Genomic DNA, 21,936 nt, shown 5'->3' on the forward strand with positions numbered 1-21,936 from the left:
GGGAGTTTTAGATGACCTTTTTTAGGTCAGTGCTCTGGCCCTCTAAAGCATACTCTGGCTGCAAAAGCCAGTGGAGGTGGCTCTCTATTTTTATCTTAAAGTTTATTCCTTGACTACACCACTCACTTGGCACTGAATATGCCACTCACTTGCCATTTGTTGGGCATACACTGTTATTTAATTTTTCTACTGTACGTCTTGTGTTCCCAACTAGGTGCTAAGCTGCCTGATGCTTCATTATCTTCCAGGAAGCCGCTCCAGTGTCCTGTATCTGGTAGATGTTCAAAAATACTTTTGGATTGACCAATGACATTACAAGGAGTCTCCATCGGTCAGGGATCAGTCAGGGACCCATGACTGGTAGGTCAAGTGCAAGGAGTCAGGCCCCTGGGATACAAAGCACAGCAGGGAAAGGTAGGGAACAGATCTGAGAGCAACAAGGTGGAGTCCTGAAGGAAAGACTTGAGAGTATTTCTTAGACGGCTATGCCTCAGAATCTCAAGTTTGGAATACTAGTTGTAACTGCCAGTCACAGCAGACAGATTGTGTGACAGCCCTTACAAATGTGTGCTAAAATGGCCATTCAAATACATGTCACAAACAACATAACAAATTCAATGATCCTGACCCTTCACTGCCCATAGCAGTGACCTCAATAATACACCCTTGATTGGCTTTTCCTCTTTTCCTAATGCCCTTTTCCTATCCCCTCATTCTTGATTCCTGAAGTCACTTCCCCAACAAACTACCTGCACACAAGTCAGGCGTGGTCACAGCTGGCTGTCCCTGACATTTTCATTTTTCTGCCCATTCTGATGCCCGATGCCAGCGGTGGCTGGTGGTCTTAAATCTGGGACTATGGTAACACTAATGAGTATTTCCTTCCAACACTTTCACCCCAAGTTGAGTGGGAAAGATAAAGACTTCATCTTCAAGGAGTGGATCGAACCCAGATATGACTAGCCCCCCTTGCATGAATCTTTGAGACCCAGCTGAAACTTGGAATCTCGTGGCGGTCCTCCTCTGGACTGAATTACTATTCCATAGAGAGATGATTCAAAGCTGGGCGCCACGCCCAGGCACTTGTATATGGGAACCCCAAGCAAAACAATATTGTTTTGTTATTATATTGGCTCTTCAGGGCTTGGACAACAGATACTCTTCCAAGAACTGTATTTGCAGATTTTACTACATAACCAACAAAATGAATGAAAACAATTCTTTGGCACAGCCAAAAAGTGTTTACTTGAGCTGGGGCCCTCTCACGTCACAATACTCAATAAATACTCTGACATAACATTTTTATTAAACTATTAATAGTGACATCATTCGAGAAAACTTCAGCTGCTAGCTGATGGAACTCCCCAAAGTGCAAACGGCCACCAAGTCTAGGTGGGCCTTGGCCTTTGTTGAACACTTATGAGACTGGCAGTACACCCTTGCTTCTTCACAGAATCTCCCCCCCTCCCCCCGTTCCTGTGAAACAGATGACCTTCTAGCCCCACGTCTCATCTCCTCCTACTCTCCCCTCGCTCAGCCGCATAGGCCTCAGGCTTGTCCTCCCAACACAGTGGCCGTATTTGCACTTTGCACCTTCAGGTTTGCACCCACTGATTCCTCTGCCTGGAACACTTTCCTTTCCAAGAGCCCCTTGGCTTGTGCCCTGGTGCCTCCTTGGAATTTTGCTCAAATGTCACCTTCTCTGAGAAGCTGAGCCAGACCACTCTATTCAAAATCCCAACATCTTCCCCCTTTGCCTGACCCTTTCCATCCCTTGATCCCCTTTCCATCTAATAAGTCTGTATATATTTATGTATGGGTGTATTTTTATATTTGCGCGCGTGCACGTGCGCGCACACACACACACACACACACACACATACACAGCACTTAGATTGTGCATTTCCTAACATTTTATGCCCTAGATCCTTCACTTGCCTCATTCTAGTCCTAGACCTGTATCACTGATAAGCCTTTTTTTTCTGGCCTCCAAAAGCCAATTTTCACTCCTGTGGGAGCAATATTAGCCCTTGGAGAGAATGCATGCTCTAAGGTTACTTACTCCTGGAAGAGATACAGCTTAAGGAAAGCAACATTTGCTTGGGTGCCCCTCCCCTCCCTGATTATGAGTCCTGTATAGGATAATTCTACTGTTAGTTAGTTGACAAATTCTTTCATGCCAAAGCAGCTGTAATTCATGGGTCAGGGAGAGTTTCTTATGGTAGCTTTAAGTGCAGAAGCACCTGGAAATGTAGGGGTAGGGGCACTAGTAGATAGAGTTCAGAAAGTTTTCTAGTCTCTCTCTTTAAATTTATTAATTTGAGAGAGAAAGAGGGCATGAGTGAGGGAAGGGCAGAGAGAGAGGGAGAGAGAATCCCAAGCAGACTCTGTGCTGTCAGCTCAGAGCCTGACATGGAGCTCAGACCCGCGAACTGAGCCCTGATCAAGAGTCAGATGCTTAACCAACTGAGCCACCCAGGTGCCCCTCTAGTCTCTTTTATATCACCCCACTCTTTGCCAGCTCACAGTCAGGCAGTGACCCCCTTGGCATCTTAGTTTAGGTTCCCTGGGGGTGCAGAGCCTAGGTTAAGGACTTCGATGCAAAATAGACTCCCCACTCTCCCCTATCCCCAGTCCCTAGCACAAAACAATATATACTGTTTAATATAGCTATGAAATAAACGAGGAGGGTGATCGGAAGTGACGGCCAGAGAGGTGGCCACTGCGGTTGACTGGCCAAGACACGATGAGGGCTTGAACCTGTACTTGGGAAGCTGGCAGGAAAAGAGGTTCAACAGACACTTCTAAGGTAAAATGAGAGGATGGGGGTGTCACTGAGATGTCGGGGTTTGGGGGAAATCAGAGTCAGCCCAACAGCCCATGTGACATTGCTCTGAATCCCTCAAGTGTGATAAGTGGGCTAACAAACTACACTGTGAAACCCAGACAGCCTAGGTTCAGATCCGCCACTTGTTAATTTCGCACAACTTTTGTAATCCACCACTACATAACTTTGGACAACTTTCGTGCCCCACCCGCACTTCAACTTCCCATCTGGAAAACAGGGTGAATATAATCACAATAGGACATACTTCGCAGGTACTACTATTACAATGTTGAGGAGAACACACAGGAAATTCTGCTCATGTACGTAATTAATACGACTGTGCTCTATTCCTCGTTTTCCCAGTGACTTTTCTAAAAATGATTTCTCCCTTCAATTGAGCAAGATTTCCACTTTGCTTTCTTTTATCTTCATATAATTTGCTTCTGATTTTCAAACACATTCGGGATCACTTTGGAAACGTAAGGAAAGAGGCAGAAGTCAAAGGGTTTCAGGAGATCTGGTGACTGTAACTTATCTTTAAGTTCTTGCACAAAGTCAAGACCTGGCAAAATTTCAGGGGAAAAGTGAAAGGCACATCTGATCATGATGTTATTAGGTTGCCCTCTAGTGGGATGTGTAGTCGCCCTAGGGGTCACTGGCTGGTTTCTAAAAATTAACTTTAGTTTCTTTTCTAATTATAATAAGGAGGGCGCCTGGGGCACTCAGTCGGTTAAGGGTCCAACTCTTGATTTCGGCTCAGGTCATGATCTCATGGTTCATGGAATCGAGCCTCACGTCAGGCTCTCTGCTGACAGCATGGCACAGAGCTTGCTTGGCATTCTCTCTCTCCCTCCCTCTCTCAAAATAAATAAGCATTAATTTTGTGCTAAGGGCCCAGTTTCTGTAGGACACTCATACCACCAAGGCCACAGGTAACAAGAACTGACATGGGTATCAGTCTATTGTGGGTTCCAACTCATTCCTGTTGTCACCCATCTTACCGCCGCCCCTATAGCCTTCCCTACTGCCTCCCATCATAGATGTCAAGCTCTGGCATCAGATGTGAGGTCAACAGCTTTACAGAGACTGCTTAGCTGGCTCCCACAGGTGTATAATGTCAAATCTCTGTGACAAATTCCTGTGTGTGTGTGTCCCTAGTGATTCTCCTTCTGTGACTGAACCTGACTTATACAGTCTGAAACAGAAAAATTCTGAAGCAATTAGGACAAATTATCTACTGGTACACTGTTCACTATAGTAGCCACCAGCCATGTGTGGCTATTTAAGGTTAAATTAATTCAACTTAATTAAAATTAAAATCCAGGTCCTCAGTCACGTTTCAAGTGCTCATGTGGTTGGTGGCCGCTGTTCCAGACAGCACAGATACAGAATACTCTCATGATTGAAAGAACTCTCTATCACTAGGCTGGTCTCCAGTGACAATGGCTAGTATTGATTGAGTTCTTACAGTGTGTCAGCTGCACTGACGTGTGCCGTCTGCACAGAATTCTGTGAGAACGAATAAGAAAACTAAACCACAGTGATTAAACCCCTTGTTACAGTCAGAGTAAATAAATGGTAGAGGTAAGATTGACCCCAGGAATTCCACAGCCTGTATTCTTAACCTTATGCCAAACCGTGAAGGTCTGAGTGGTCTGGTTTGGCACAAAGCGAGTGAGAGGGTGGCTCCGGTGGGCCTCCTGCCATTAAAGGACTCTCCCCTGATTGGATGAGGAGCATCGCAAGAGTGGCCATAATAGACTCTGCCAGCCTGGACCTTAGGGACATGGGCTCTTATACGATCTCAAGAAAGAAAACATGCCTACCTCACCCCACCTTCCAATGGCAGAGTGAGATGTACCAACAACCCTGGGGAGAAGGGTCATAGATGTATTGTTTAAGGTAAGGCAAATTGCTGTAATCCTAAAATCTCGGGGCTTACAAAAATAGAAGCTTACTTTCTAGGTGTAAAATCTAATCAGCAGCCTATGGGGCACACCTAGGTGGCTCAGTCGACTTCGGCTCAGGTCATGATCTCGCAGTTTGTGAGTTTGAGCCCCGTGCCGGGCTCTGTGCTGATAGCTCAGAGCCTGGAGTCTGCTTCGGATTCTGTGTCTCCCCCTCTCTCTGCCCCTCCCCTGCTCATTCGTGTTCTCTCTCTCTCTCTCTCTCTCTCTCTCTCTCTCTCTCTCTCTCTCTCTCTCTCTCTCAAAAATGAGTAAACATTAAAAAAAAAAACCTCAAAGCCCAATCAGCAGGGTAGAGTGGAGGTAGGGTGGCGCAGAGAGAGGGGCATCTGCTCCATGCAGGCACTGAGGGGCCGGCGGACAGAGGCACTGCCATGTTCAACATGAAGATTCCAAGTGCCCTCTGCAGAACTACATACAGCAGGCAAACAGGGCAAGAGAGTGAGGGGAATCGGGGGCTTAATGGCCAAGGCTGAAAGTGGCAAACATCCTTTCTGCCCACAAACATCAGCCAGAACTCAGTCACATAGCCACTTCTAAGTGCAAGTGAGGCTGGGAAATACAGTCTAGCTGTGTGCCAAGGAAGAAAAAAATTAAAGTTTGGTAAACTGCCAGCCAGTCTCTGCCACATCAGATTTACGTTGAGCATCATGGAATAATTAATATCCATCAAACTAAGGATGGGACAAAATTAATGCTAAAATTACTCTCCCCAACCACCCTTTTCTCTCTTGTTCTTTGTCACCATATGGACAAGGTCAAAAGTCAAGGAATCAATATGAATTGGAGGAGGCAGAGGAGTCCTTGCCACTTTGAGGCTACTGAAGAATTCCCCTTCTTTGTGACTCCCCTCCCTAGCTTTGCTCCCAGCAAACATCCATATCGTGATTTTTCATGACCCTCAAGAATAGGATTCCCATGTGAGAAACCATTTCTGTAGACAGGTGCACACTAGTAAAAGCACTAACAAAAGCTGAAGTATGGATATTCCTCTTGCATACTACTTGGCTGGAAAAAATGTATATTTGGGGCACCTGGCTGGCTTAGTTGGTAGAGCATGCAACTCTTATTCTCACAGTCAAGGTCAAGCCCCACATTGGGTGGAGATATACTTAAAGGAATAAATTTTAAAAAAATTTTTAAAAGAAAAGTTGTATCGTGAGTTGCCTCTATCTTGAGGCCATGTAAAAAGCTTTGCTGTAGCACTTCTGGATAGAAAATCCTTAGCAGGCCTTTTGGCCTTTGTATGTTAGTGGCTGGTGTTCTAATGTCTTCGCCGTATATTGTCTTTGGCTTATTGCGAGCGTTGAAAGACTGATCTGGGATTCCTCACTTTTAATAATGTGTAAATCTTGACCTGGTAATCTCCTCCATCTGAATGAAGAGCCATGCTCATTTATTTCTAATAAATGAATGAGCACACCTCCTTAACCAAGCTTTAAATGTGATCAAGAGACTGGGCTGTTGGGGCACGTGGGTGGCCCAGGCACTTCAGTGTCTGACTTGATTTTGGCTCAGGTCATGATCTCACAGTTCGTGAGACTGAGCCCTGTATCAGGCCCTGCACTGACTTTGGAGCCGGCTTGGGATTCTCTCTCTCCCTTTCTCTCTCTCTGCTCTTTCCCCTGCTCATGATTTCACTCTCTTTCAAAATAAATAAACTAAAAAAAAAAAAAAAAAAAAAGACTGGGGTCTTGAGTGAGACTTACTTGGTTTCAAATCCTGGCTCTGCCTTGAGTAAGTTTCTAACATTTCCCTACTTGTATCTGTGCACCTGTAAAATGGGGGTGATTATTTTACATAAAATTACTTTACACTTATATTTTATCACAGTTCCAGCAATAAACTGTAATTATTAATTCAGACTCTGTGCTTCTGAATAAAGTTTACTTTTACGTAATAATGGGGTTTTTTTTCCTTTTAAGATTTTATTTTTAAGGAACCTCTACACCCAATGTGGGGCTCAAACTCACAACTCCAAGATCAAGAGTCACATGTTCTTCTGACCGACCCAGCCAGGCGCCCCCTGATTTTTTTCTTACGGCAAATGACATATCAGTAATTCATAGAGGGGCATTTAAAAAACCATGAATATGGTTTCTTCCCAATATTTGCATGTATGTTACTTCCATCTAACTATAAAACATTCTTATGTATTCACTAATGCTTGATTAGTAGGACTATCCCTTACAATACTGTCTAATTCAAGTTTTCGTAGCTTAGGATCATAGGAATTCATGTCCTAAAAAGACCATGGGCTCTATCTCTGCATCACACATCCAGAAACTGAAGTTCATAGAAATTCATTTCAGAGGTAAAGGAGACTTGAAAATGACCTAGTACAATTTTGTAAATCTAGAAAACTGGCAGGAGAGGCAGTCACTTAGATTATATATCATTATTTCAAAAAGTGTTTATTTGTCCATGGTAAGCTGCATCAGAAAATTAGAGTGTGATTTTTAAAAAATTTTTTAATGTTTTATCTATTTTTGAGAGAGAGAGAGAAAGAGAGAGAGAGAGAAAGAGACAGCATGAGCAGGGGAGGGTCGGAGAGAGATGGAGACACAGAATCTGAAGACGATCTCCAGGCTCTGAGCTGTCAGCACAAAGCCTGACGCAGGGCTTGAACCCAAGAACCGTGAGATCATGACCTGAGCCGAAGCCAATTGAGCTCAACCACTGAGCCACCCAGGTGCCCCTAGAGCATGATTTTTAAAAATTATAGCTACACTGGTTTTCTACTTCTGATCACAAAAACTGGATACAGTTATGTATGTCTTTACTCAACACAAAAATGAAAAAAATTATTAAATAAATCATTTGAAAGATACTATCTTTTAGGGCTTGGCGTTCAGTGGAAGAAAAGAATTACAAAATAGGTCATAGGTAGGGAAAAGACTAGAGACCAAACTAGCACACCCTCCTCACACTATACATGAGGAGACAAGCTCAGAAACATGAAGGGATTTGCCCAAAGTTTATTCATTTAAAAAAATTTTAAAGGCCTACTGCATATGACAGGGACTAGGGTTACAGCAGGAAATAACACCAAGCCCCCGGCCTCAAACAGAGCACGCATTTTAGTCATATTATGCAACTCACTTAAAAGTATTAAAATTCTACTTTGAAAATATCCTATAACTGGCATTTTTTTTTTTTTTACGAATTCAAACTCATCCCTTCCTGCCTGTCCACTAAAACCCCGAAGGTTAGACTTTACTATGAGTCTAAATCGGTGTAATAATAAATCATATATTAGGAGCAAGACCAAAAAAAGACTATACAGTTGAAATATAACACCGTACAATAAGAACTATGTGTTCAGATCTTATTCAATTAATAAGACAATTCTAAGCAATTCAAATCTATTCACCAAAGTGAGACTATTGCCCATTTCATGTTTTCCATTTCTCTCTTCTTTAACAAAATTCTATACTGAAATGAATACTATAGCAACAAGAGTAGCTTTTACTTCAAGCTATGTGCATTCCTAAAAGAAACTACCACAATTGCCATTACATCATTACAAAAGCATCCTCGATTTACACTGATGATTTTATCCTATGAACATAAGACTTCTTGCCAAGATCAACATGTTCCTTATTATTTCCTTGAAGTAAGGATACACCTGCCTCAAGGTTCATTTCAACAGCGTATTCCCTTGGAATATCAATTTACTCCCTAATAGATTAAATCATTGGAGCTATTGCTTTTATTCCTCGGATCTCTCTCAATCTTTATCCGCTCCTTTGGGAGTACAAATCCATTTCAGGACGGATGACTACAGCTAAGTTTCAGTCAGTCAAAGTTGAAATCAATCAGTCAGTCAAAATGAAAAACCATTTTCAACTGCTTCAGGGACTAAACACCGAGAAGTGGTTAAGAACACAGGTTCTAGAATCCCAGCACCTCCACTCTCTAGCTGTGTGAACTTGGAAGTGACTCAAACTATCCCAGCCTCAGTTCCCTCGACTATGAAATAAGAGATTAACACTTGATTGTTGCTATTGTCAAGACCAACTAAGGTTAACACATGAAGCATTTACAGGGACGTCAGGCATAGCACGGCTGACCCTTGAACAACATGCGTGTGACTACGTGAATCCACTTATGTGCAGATTGTTTTAATAAATACACGCCAAGGCTGCAAACATATTTTCTCTTCCTTATGATTTTCTTAACATTTTCCTTTCTCTAGCTTACTTTATCATAAAAACACAGTGTAAAGGGGTACCTGGGTGGCTCAGTTGGTTAAGTGTCTGACTTCGGCTCAGTTAGGATCTTGTGGTTTGGGAATTTGAGCCCTGTGTTGGGCTCTGTACTGACAGCTCAGAGCCTGGAGCCTGCCTCAAATTCTGTATCTCCCTCTCTCTCTGCCCCTCCCTCACTTGCTTGCCCACTCTCTCTCTCAAAAATAAATAAACATTAAAAAAATTTTAATACAGTATATAATGCATATGACATACAAAATATGGATTAATCAACTATGTACGCTATCGGCCAGGCTTCCGGTCAACAGTAGGCTATTAGCTCTTAAGTTTCTGAGGAGTCAAAGTTATGTACACATTTTTGACTGTACAGGGGTCAGTACCCCTAACCCCCGGGTGTTTTTCAAGAATCAACTGTAAACCTTTGAAATGTTAACTCTTATCCTGTTAGAATGTTTTCAGGGACAAGTCACAGAATACCCAATTAAAAGTACCATAAACATTAAAGACATTAAAGATATTCATTTAGCCCACTTAAGAAATCGCAGAGCAAACAGTTCTAAGAGGGTTCGTCCTGCAGCTCAGGGAGACCCAGGCCCTTTCCATCCTTCTGTTCTTTCATCTTCAGAATACTGTTCACTCAATACCTTCAAACTCTCAGGGTATCTCCATTTTCCACTGGCACTCACTACTTCCTCTCGATGTATTTAAGATGGCTACCACTGTTTCAGACATCAGACCCAGACCCAGAAACATCCAGATTCAGCACTATCTGACACAACTTCCTACAATGATGGAAATATTATGCATTTTCACTGTCCTGTACAGCAATCACTAGCCCCATATGACTACTGAGCACTTAAAATGTGGCTAGTGTGACTGAGGAACTGAATTTATTTTTTAATTTTTTTTTAGCGTTGTTTATTACTGAGAGACAGAGAGACAGCATAACCATGGGAGTGGCAGAGAGAAGGAGACACAGAGTGTGAAGCAGGCTCCAGGCTCTGAGCAGTCAGCACAGAGCCCGGCTTGAACCCACGACCCATGAGATCATGACCTGAGCCCAAGTCGGACGCTGAACCAACTGAGCCACCCAGGCACCCCAAGAACTTTTTAATTTCATTTAATTTTAATTAATTTAAATTTAAAAGCCACATGTGCCTAATGGCTATCATATTGGACAGAGCAGCTCCAGAAGAAAAAAAAAACTATTTCTCCTTGAGTCTCACGTTAAGAGTGGAGAAATTTTGGGGGCGCCTGTGTGGCTCAGTAGATTAACCTTCCAACTTCAACTCAGGTCATGATCTCATGGCTCGTGAGTTTGAGCCTCACATCGGGGTCTGTGCCGACAGCTCAGAGCCTGGAGCCTGCTTCGGATTCTGTGTCTCCCTCCCTGTCTGTGCCCATCTCCAACTTATGCTCTCCTTCTCTCTTTTAAAAAATAAATGAACATTGAAAAATTTTTCAAGGGGCACCTGGGTGGCTCAGTCAGTTGTCCGTCCGATTTCGGCTTAGGTCATGATCTCACAGTTTGTGAGTTCAAGCCCCGCATCAGGCTCTGTGCTGATGGCTTGGAGCCTGGAATCTGCTTCGGAATCTGTGTTTCCTTCTCTCTCTGCCCCTCCCCAACTTGTGCTCTGTCTCTCTCTGTCTCTCAAAAAGAAATTAATTTTTTTAAAAAAGAGTGGGGAAAATTTTCCTCAAAGTCCACCAGCAGATTTTCCCATGTGTCTTTTTTTTTTTTACTATTTTTATTTACATTTGAGAGAGAGAGAGAGAGAGAGACAGCGTAAGCAGGGGAGGGTCAGAGAGAGAGGGAGACACAGAATCCGAGGCAGGCACCAGGCTCTGAGCTAGCTGTCAGCACAGAGCCCGATGCAGGGCTCAAACCTATGAACCATGAGATCATGACCTGAGCCGAAGCCGACTGCTTAACCGACTGAAGCACTCCGGCACCCCAGATTTTCCCATGTGTCTTATTGGTCAAAAGGAAGTCATATGCCCACTCCTAAAATCAAACACTGGCAAGGAACAGCATCTCCACAGTTGGCTTAGAATAATTAGGATTTGCTCCTGAATCATGTGGAAAGGAGAGAGCACCCTATGAAGCCAGGGCTTGGCCAGCAAGTAAAATGTAAGGAATGGTTGTCATTTAAATCTGATCAGTAGTATGTGCTGTACTGCTTCTGCTCTAAATCGAGGATCTGTAAACTATAACCCCCTCCAGCTGCATTTGTAACAAACGTGTCATTGGTGCAAAGCCACACCTATTTGCATATTACCTATGGCTGCTTTGCCTACACCAACAGAGTTAAGTAGTTGCCACAGAGACTGTGTATCACCCATGAATCCACAAATATTTATTATCTGGCTTTTTAGAGAAAAGGTTTGCCAATCCGGGTCTAAAAGGACATTCCTTATGATTAAAATCACCATGGTTAAGGACGTTGGCTATAATACCCTCGTATGGCCGAAAGCAAGCACTTTGTGCAGGCTGGTGTCAAGGACAGAGTTCTGGAGAGCTGTTTTCAGGGCCCTGACAGCATTTCTTGCTGAGTAACTTTCAAAGTTACTCCACTGTTTTAAGCTTCAATCTTCTCAGAGCCACGTGGGATAATATGATTTTCTTTGCCCACCTCAGTGGGGACAGGGTGAGATGATGTATGCCAACGTGCCTTGTAAACCACAAAGATCTACAGAAGTATCCAGTTGGGTTGCTGGATATTTTATTTTAGTTTTAAAATAAAGTTTATTTATTTAGTTTGAGAGAGAGAACACGAGAGGAGGAGGGGTAGAGAGAGAGGGGGAGAGAGAGAATCCCAAGCAGGCTCCACACTGTCAGCACGGATCCCAATGCCGGGCATGAACTCACAAACCATGAGATCACGAACTGAGCTGAAACCAAGAGTTGGACGCTCAACCGACTGAGCCCCCCAGGCACCCCATCTGCTGCTGTTTTTCATGTCCAGTTCTATGAGCTGTTGCTACTGGATCCGACCAAGAGCCACTGGGCCTTTTCCACGAGGAGCAAGGCGAGCACAGCACTGGCAACTGGGGTATTCACCAGTCAGCAAAAGCCACTTCTGGATCTTTTATCAATTTAGAAATCAAGACCCTCATGGGCTTCATTGTAACTTTAAGAGCCTTTGAAATCATCTTACGTAAAAAAAATAATAATAAAGTAGTTTAAACATTATTTTAAATTGTTTCCAATTTCACATTAAGCATTTTGAATAGGAGAGCAGCTCTGAAATGAGAGGGCAGCCATGAGTGGTTCTCAGTTCAAAGCAAACCTCAAGGATCCCTGGTAAACCCAAGACAGTGAATTAAGAATCTAAAGACCGTTCCTACTGGGTAATTGAATGCACAGAATCTGAGAGTTTGGGGGAATCTTAACAGGTGATCAGCTGAGACCCTTCATCATACAGAGGAGAGGAAACCATTCTTCCAGAGTAATTCTCGCCAAGGAGTGGCCACATCATCGAGGCCTGTGCAAACTCGAGAGGAGAAACATAGGTTGTATCAGAACTTACTGGGCTCAGATGAGGGCACTGCTGGTGATGTAAGCTGAGGGGAGAGGCTCATGATGTAGAGTATTTCTAGGCTTTTGACCAGAGTCACAAATCAAAACCAGTTGAGTGACCAGAGTTTATTGAGCACTTACTATGTGCTAGGCTATGAAGGATACAGAGAAGAAGACATCGTCACTCTTAGCCACAAGGACCTGACTAGATATTTCTTCACACCTTCTGGTAAAACCAGAAGGAGGAGTAGAATTCAGGGTACGATGACCAACCTCACCGATCCCTAGCAAAGTGTTCTAACACATCTTAAGTGTTTAATATGTATTCATTTTGGGGGCCCCTGGGGGCTCAGTTGGTTAGGCGTCTGGCTTTGGCTCAGGTCATGATCTCACAATTTGTGGGTTCGAGCCCTGTGTCGGGCTCTGTGCTGACAGCTAGCTCAGAGCTTGGAGTCTGCTTAGGATTCTGTATCTCCCTCTCTCTGACCCTTCCATCCTCACGCTATACCTCTCTGTCTCTCAAAAAATATATATGTATTCATTTTGAAGTTAGTTTAAAATTTATACATAGAATTTAGACTACAAACAGTAGCAACAATAAACAGATAAAAAAAAATACCCAAGCTTCCTTTAACATCTAAGGTGGCTCCATCTTATTCTGGGGCCTCTATTCCAGAGGTTCAGGAAAAGTATTCTTAAACCTGATGATCCAAGGCAGCTCTCTCTTTTCCTCTAAAATGATCTCCAGTTACATCAATGTCTTTTGGATAAATGCACAATCTTTGTAGTCCCTCTTCCCTCCAGTAGTCAAGATGGCTTCCAGGCTGGGAATGGAGCACTAGTGTCCTTCTGGCAACAGGGAGAAGGGGCTTGGATCTATGAGCCCACCTCATGTCAAGCACTGGGTTCGCAATGGCCTCTCCAAAGAGCCCCCTCACCCTGTGGGGTTCCTGGGTATCCAGTTGGCATTCACTGCTGAAGGCTGTGTCGCTGGCCCCCAGGGTCAATTCTCTCAGTAGCCCACGCTGGCCTGCCGGCCCCTCTCTTGCTGACCCAGGCCCCCTCAGGTCCCAACACAGTGTCCGTCACACCCTGCACCTGGCCCCTGGTCTAAATTGTCCACACCATTGCTTTTGTGGCACTTCCCCTGCCCCTGGCTCGCAACACAGCTACCCACAAGGAACGTGAGGGCCAATTAGAATCTCTACCATGCCTCACAAGAGAAAAAAAAGACCTGAAAAAGACATTATCTCCAGCTTTCTTTCTGCCTAAGCACACTATGCCACCATTTCTGACCTCTACCATGGCCCCGTGTTGATGATATCCAGGTTGCTATGAGGAGTTCTGACCAGGAGTCTAAGTGGAAAGTCGGACACAAATGTCCTCTGCTTTCAGTTTCCTCCTCAACCTGTCCCGAGCCTCTACCATTCCCTGTCACCACTTCTACCTGACAGGGAAAGAGTCAGGGTCTACCAGCAGTGACCCATGCCTGCGGGGTTGGAGAAACTCGGGGGCCCCTAAGATTGGCAGAGCACCAGATCAACGCCATGGTATTTATAATCTCGTGTGCATGGATGGAGACCAGAGAGGAAAGGAGTGGAGCGCCCGGTTTGGTCCTGGGGGACTAAGTCAAACAAGAGAGGTTCCCTGCCTTTCAGGAGCATTGTAGTCTGCCCTCCTGCAGCTCTAACGGGCACAGCACAAGCAAGAACAAAGACCTGGACGGACAAAGCATGAGAAGGTAAGAGGAAACAAGACAGTGAGGGCTTGGAAGAGGGGAATTAGAGAGGAATCTACCATTGGAAATGCCTGCAGCACAGAAAGATGTAGGCCCAGACCAGAGAGAGAAAGTTGGGGATTACAGCTCATGAGCTCACTAAACTGGATCAAATGTGTAATTGTTTCCAAATGGGGAAGACAGCTCTGCAAGAATGAAATTATAACCATCTTCCACTATTATGTCATTTTACCCTCTGGAAAATAGTTGTACCTAAAAGAAGACCTCCTTCAAAGACAAAAAGAGAGAGAGAGATGGAGAGAGACAGAGAGAGAGAGGGAGAGAGAGAGAGAGAGAAAAGGCATTGGCACAGCCCAGGAAATCTAGAGGCTAGAAAGAAGTATGGTTACCTACCGAAGCTCATCTGGGATTCTGGTAGATCAAGAGCGATTCCCTCACACATGACTGAGTCAGACAACTGGAAGTGTTAAGGTCTAAGGATTCTGTGTGTTGGCCAGTAGCCTAACAAAGGAGTGTCAGACCTACCTCTCCTTACTGTTCATTAAGAGCTACTGAGTCACTTCTCAGGCTTCCAGGGTGAAGCTACCGTGTTTGCGATCCAGACCTCCCAGAGGCGGGGGTAATAATGGCTGCTCTCCGGCCACTTACCCCAGGCTCCCTCTCCATCTTCTCCCCACGCCTCACTGACACGTTCACTCAGTCTTCACACACTTACGAGGCAGCCTGGTAGCGTGTGAGCAGGATAGGCTCCAGATTCCAACAGGGAATCCTCCAAGCTATGAGACTCTGTGCAAATGACTTAATCTCTTTGATACTCGATTTCTTCATCTACAAACTGAGACTAAACATGTCTATAATGATGGGTTTTTGTGAGGGCTAAATGAGATGATGTACAAAAAGCGCCCAGCAGGGCCTGGCCCAGGGCAAGCCCCCAGTCTTCACTCAGTCGCCTCCCGTTAGTTTCCTACCCACCTCGCCAAACCCTCCTTCTCCCTTCTCACCCGGCACTGACGAGGCACTAAAAGGACTCGAGATGCAAAGGAAGTACCTAGTGCTGTCATATAAGGGGACAAGTATAAAAGGATACGGAGAAAGAGAAAACAGAGTGGCTCAGTCGGTTAAGCATCCAACTTCAGCTCAGGTCATAGTCTCATGGTTCATAGGTTCAAGACCTGCTTTGGGCTCTCTGCTGTCAGCATGGAGCCCACTAAGGATTCCCTCCCCCCGGCCCTTCCCCTGCTCTTGTGCATGTGCTTTCTCTCAAAAAAATATATTTTAAAAAAAAGAGAAAAAGGAGCACTGGAGAGAGAGATTTAATTCGTTTGAAGAGATCAGGGCAGATTTTATAGAGGTAGTGGTATTTTTGGCTGGACCTTGGAAAATTAGTGAGGTTCCAAGTGGGGAAACCCCAGGAAGCAGAGGGAGGGAGTAGGGAAGTGTGATAGGGAAGGGAGTAAAGCCCATAATGCAGGCATTAATGAGCAGGTCACTACTCTGGGCAACTGCAGCACAATCCAGCAATCTACTAGGTTTCTAGAACGTGCCTCAGCATTACCTCACCAAGGGACGAGGAAGCTGACACAGGTGAACACAAACTCTCATTCCTCACGAGTCTCGAGTGTTAGCTCCCTGGCACTTCTGGCTTATTTCACACACAGGCCACCCATGGTCCTCCAGGCACCCATCATTCTCAGTCAGAGAGACACGGGAGCCACCGGCCCTGCGTAAACTTTCCTGTTTACCTGCCCCATTTTCATCATTTTTCCATACATTTTTTCAAAAAGACTTATGTCTGCCATGCAGCTTTCATTTTGATGATTTCCCCCCCTTATGTTTTACTTTCCTTCCTCATTTCACTTCCCCATCATGGAAAACACACTGAAACCTGAGACAGAAGATCTAGTATCTAGTCTGGCTCTACCACTGCCCAACCACATCCCCGGGGACACATCCCCGGGGACATTTACTCATTAGTAGAGTGGGGACATTTGATTTCTGCTCTGCTGATCCCACAGTGATGCTTTAATGCCCCGAGAAGACGATGTGCAAGCACAGTTTATATGAACGTCACAGGCCCACGACACAATGTGTAGCCTGTGATCTCTATCTGGAGGAGTTTGCTCCCCATACGTATGTGATTTTTGCGAGCTGTGCAGGCAGTGTAGACTCTGAGCCAATCACATCAACATCACCTGGGAGCTTGTTAGAAATGTCAATTCTCAGGTCGCGCCCTATGCCTACTGAAGCAAAACCTGTGGGGAAGGGGCACAGACATCTTGGGAACCAATGTTTTCAGAGTTCGAGAACTCTGGTTTTCTGGTTATGCGCGCAAGATTCAGAGCTAGCCACAAATCCCAGTCAGCCACTTCCTTGAGGAACTTACTTAGTTCTCTGAGACTCCGTTTCTTGATTTGGGAAGCGGGGCTAAGGCTATGATCTCTCCTTCATGGATTTGGTTGAGAAGCTTAAGAGAATGGATATGTGTAAAGCACGTAGGAACCTGGCACGCTGTAAGCCGTCAGTACACATTTAGCTCTTGTCATTTCTTTTTGTAAAGTATGGTGGCTTGTTGACATGCCCCAGTGCCTAGTTTTCAAAGGCTGTCAATTGTGTTTTAGCCTGTTGGGAAGTTTTCCATTTAGTTTGTGTGTGCGTGTGTTTTGTACATGTGTGTTGTTTGTGTGTCATTGTTTGCTGCTCACTGATACTTGCTTTATCCAATGAAGGTTCCTCAGTCCTGCCACTCTCCTCTGAATAAGAAAGGTTATCTCTCTGTGTGTCCTTAAGACTTCTTCTTAAAGGGGCACCTGGGTGGCTCAGTGGGTTGGGCATCCAATTCTTGATTTCAGCTTGGGTCATGATCTCACGGCTCATGAGTTTGAGCCCCGATTGGGCTCTGTGCTGACAGGTGCAGAGCCTGCTTGAGATTCTCTCTCTCCCCCTCTCTCTACCCCTCCCCCACTTGCTCTATGTATCTTTCTCACAATAAATAAAAATACACTTACAAAAAAGAATTCTTCTTAAATAACCCCAGTGAGGATGCTTTCCACTTGCACAGCGTTGTATTCTTTTGGCAGTTGTACCCACAGATACTGCAGCCAGAATTTCTGGCCTTTTTGCTACCTGCTGCTTCTCCTTGTTTCATTCTAAAGATTGTCTTTTCTGAAAACCATGCTGCTTCCTTTGGCTAATTCTCTATCCACTTCCCTTAAAGTTTCCATGCAGAAGCGCCTTCGAGTAGATTCTTTTTAAAAAAAAAAAACAAATAAACACCAAAAATAGACCCTCATGTATATGGTCATTTGATTTCTGACAAAGGTACCAAGACCATCCAACAGGGAAAGTACAGTCTTTTCGACCAAGAGCTCTGTGAAAAGTGGCTATCACATGCAAAAGAATGAAGCGGGGCCCTTATCTCCAGCCATATGCAAAAATGAACTCAAAATGCATCAAAGCTCCTAAATATAAGAGCTAAAACTCTAAATCTCTTTGAAGAAACTGTAGGAGAAATCGTCAGGATGTGGCCATGGTTTCTTGGATAAGACAGCAAAAGCACAGGCAAAAAAGTAAAAACAGATTAATTGGACTTCATCAAAATTAAAACCTTTGGTGCATCAAAGCACACTATTAAGACAGTGAAAAGATAACACAGAGTAGGAGAAAATATTTGCAAATTATATTATCTGATGAAGGATTTAATATCCAGAATATAAAAAGAACTCTTGAAACTCAACAACAAAAAACCCCCAAACAACCCAATTCAAAAATGGGCCAAAGGTTTGGGTAGATGTTTCTCTAAAAACAGATATATATTATGTCCACTAAGCACATGAACGGCGCTCCCCAGCACTAATCATTAAGGAAATGCAAATCAAAGCCACAATGAGATACCATTCCATAGCCATTATGGAAACAGCAGAAAACAAGAAGTGCTGGTGAGGACCCAGAGTCCTTGTGTCCTGCTGGTAGGAGCGTAGAAGGGTGCTGCCACTGTGGGAAACGGTGTGGCAGATCCTCAAAAAGTTAACCACAGAATCACCATATGATCCAGCAATTTCACTCCTCAATATATGTACCCAAAATAATTGAAAGCATGGACTTATACTTGTACATCAACGTCCACAGTAGCATTATTTACAATAGCAAAAGGTGGAAATACTCCAAATGTCTATCAACGATGAATGGATAAACAAAATGTGGTCTACACACGCAATGGAGTATTATTCAGCCTTAAAAAGGAATGAAGTTCTTATCCATCTACAACATAGATGAACCCTGGAAGCATGCTAAGTGAACAAGCCAGACACAAAAGGACAAATATTGTATGATTCCACTTATATGAGGTTCCTAAATGACAAATTCACAGAGACAGAACAAAGGTTACTAGGGACTGAGAGGAAGGGGAATGGGGAGTCACTGTTCAACATGTACAGAGTTTCAGGTTGCCTGGGTGGCTCAGTTGGTTAAGTGTTCGACTTTGGCTCAGGTCATGATCTTGCGGTTCAAACCCTTCATCTGGCTCTGTGCTGACAGCTCACAGGCTGGAGCCTGCTTCAGATTCTCTCTCCCTCTCTCTCTCTCTGTCCCTCCCCCGCTTGCACTCTGTCTCTCTCAAAAATCAATAAACAGTAAAAAAAAAAAATACACTGAGTTTCTATTTGAGATGATGAACATGTTCTAAAAATGGATAGTGGTGATGGCTACACAAAACTGTGAATATATTTAAAGTCAATGGTTAAATGGCTAAAATGGTGAGTTTTACGTTATGTTTATTTTGTAGCAAAAAAAAAAAAATCCTAAACAAACACACATTACTGAGATAAAACAGGGAAAAAATGAAGAAAGTTTAAAAACAGCAGGCACCTTACCTTTCAGGGATGTTACCAGAACAACATGAAGACAAACGATGATAAGAAATATCTTGAACATCAGTAGAAGTTCTTCAGGTCTGCCAGCATGGCCACACTGCCTGCCCGAGAAAAGCATCCTGGAATAAAGTAAGGGGAACACATGACCATCATGGCACACCATAATCCCACCCCGGAAATACCCAAGGGGTCAGTTACTTAACAAGGCAAACTGCAATCCTGCTTCCTTTAAATTACTCTGTTCCACAGAGCTGGCAATGCCAGAAGTGCACTGGCTACAGAAAGCAAAACCTAGGTTTCTTATGGGAAGACCACCCAGCGGGATATCATGTTACATTAAAAATTATTTACAAAACAGGGGCAGCAGCGTGGCCCAGCTGGTTAAGGGTAGGACTTTGGATTTCAGCTCAGGTCATTATCTCACGGTTCATGTGTTCAAACCCTGCGTCAGATTCTCTCTCTCTCTCCCACCCCCTCCTGCATCGCTCTCTCTGTCTCTCTCTCAAAATAAATAAATAAACTTTAAAAAAATTATTTGAAAAACAAAACCCAGAAACAGACTCACAAATGCAGAAAACAAAGTAGTGGTTGCCCGAGGAGACAGATGAGGAGATAGGCAAAATAAGTGAAAGAGATAAAGAGGGACAAACTTCCAGTTATAAAATAAATAAGACACAAGGATGAAAAGTACAACATAAAAAATACAGTCAGAAATATTGTAATACATTTGTATGGGGTTAGATGGTAACTACACTTAACCGTAGCGAGCATTTCATAATGTACAGAATTGTCAAATCACTATGTTATACACCTGAAACTTATAGAAAGAATACTGTATGTCAACTATACTTCACTTTAGACCACAATTTTTACAAAAGATAGGCAAGATAGTCCCTGTGAACTTATGGAAAACTTCAACACATGCAAAATATTAAAAGAAATTAAAAACACAAAACACTGCATATGTAATGAGTAACACTATTTAAAGGCTGCTTACAAACTATGCTAAGAATTGGAAGGGATTAGAGAATCCTATAAACATTCTAGTCTTATTTATGTCTTATATTGTAAAAGGATTTCCTCTTTATTACATGTAAGTTCATTATCAATGCTTGCGTTGTTAGTGATCAGGAGGGCAGAGTCAATATTTTTTTAAAAACAAAGTTCAGAACAAAACTGAGTTTAAAAGCTCCGTTTACCACCCAGGTATTCATTCATCCGACAAATATTTATTACGGGCAATAGAAAGAAACGTACAGAGGGGGAGGCTGGCGCACTGAGAGGCTCGCAAGCCCGAAGCCCGGGTGTGTTCCCCTCACGGAGGGGGAGCTGGCCCCCAGAACCCCCTGGCGGGAGGCTGGGAAGAAAAGGCCAGGCAGGAGGTGACAGCCGGCCCACGGACACAGGCACAAGCACGCTGAGTAGACTCCGTCTCCACGGCCACGGGGGGAAGTGGCAGGGACAGGCCAGGCTGTATGCTCTCGGCGGGCAGAGATCCTGACCCCAGAGCACCAGTGACCCCGGCCACCGCTGCAGCTGCTGCCAGCCTGAGCTCAAGAGAGCGTGTATGCGCAGCGGTCAAGACCAAAGAGCAGGAGTTCAATGGTTCTGGCTCTGCCGTGCAACAGCAGGGTGACTCTGGACAAGTCATTTGCTACAGCCAAGCCTGCCCATCTAGCAAACTGTGATTAAAAGCGCCAAGAAAGGATGAAATCTGGCCATTGGTAGGAAAGTGGATGGACCTTGAGGGTGTCATGCTAAGCGAAATAAGCCAGGCAGAGAAGGACAGATACCATATATTTGCACTCATAGGTCTAACAGGAGAACAGGAGAAACCTAAGGGAGGACCAGGGGGAGGGGAAGAGGGAAAGAGAGTTGGGGAGACAGAGGGACGCAAAACCTAAGAGACTACGGAATACTGAGAACGAACTAAGGGTTGAAGGGGAAGGGGGAGGGGGAAAAGAGGTGGTGGCGATGGAGAAGGGTACTTGTGAGGAAGAGCACTGGGTGTTGTATGGAAACCAATTTGACAACAAACTACTTTAAAAAAAAAAAAGGAGCGCCAACCTGCCAGTGCTGCTGTGGTAAGTAAGCACTGGGAGCCACTGCAAGTGCTAGCTGTACTCTCCACTCGTTCAGTCAATGAATACCTATTTTGCACCTATTACATGCAGGGTGAAATAGTGCAGGGACTCTGTGGATGAGGACATGGAAAGATGGGGATAAACCACAATTTCTCAGTCTCAAGGGAAAGCTGTCAATCTTGAAAAATTCCTGTAATCCAACAGCCATCACCAATACCAGGGAAGTAATTCCTTCCTTGGACATGGCGTATTCATGTCTTAGACCAGGAGAGGAATCCTTTTCATTCCAAAGAGGGCTTACATTTTTTAAATCAATAAATTGTATTATATACTAATACACTACATTAATAAATTGTAAAATGTCTCTGGTTTGGCTCTCCTCTTCAGCACTTTTATCCTCTCTCTCTTCATAATGGCATATTATTGACCCTCCCAAATGAGTCACTCGAATCAGAATGTTAATATAGCTGTGCAAAGATGTAGCAATATCTCTCTACAGAACAATCTAAGTGTCTCCTGCGAAGACACACAACAATATTGATGAATCTCAGAGATAGGAAGTTAGATCAAGGGGCCAGACATGAAAGAATGCATACTATACAGTGTGAGGTACAAAAGCAGGCAAAACTAATCAGTGGAGCAAGGGGGTAGGGACAGTGACTATCCTTGGAAGGGGGTGGGGGTATAGTAATAAAAGTGGGCACAAAGGCGGGCACCTGGG

General features: G+C 44.1%; 1 protein-coding gene across 1 annotated transcript in view; it reads right to left on the minus strand.

The window, feature by feature from the left end:
• Positions 1-19,249, minus strand: part of ADGRG2 (adhesion G protein-coupled receptor G2) — a 69,312-nt gene extending 50,063 nt beyond the window's left edge. The window contains exon 1 of the mRNA XM_029929620.1: positions 19,132-19,249. Within this exon, the coding sequence (XP_029785480.1) occupies positions 19,132-19,249 (118 nt within the window). The remainder of the gene's footprint in view (positions 1-19,131) is intronic.
• Between the last annotated feature and the right edge of the window lie 2,687 nt (positions 19,250-21,936).

Source organism: Suricata suricatta, chromosome X, assembly GCF_006229205.1.
Source record: "Suricata suricatta isolate VVHF042 chromosome X, meerkat_22Aug2017_6uvM2_HiC, whole genome shotgun sequence".
In the NCBI taxonomy this organism is placed as follows: domain Eukaryota; kingdom Metazoa; phylum Chordata; class Mammalia; order Carnivora; family Herpestidae; genus Suricata; species Suricata suricatta.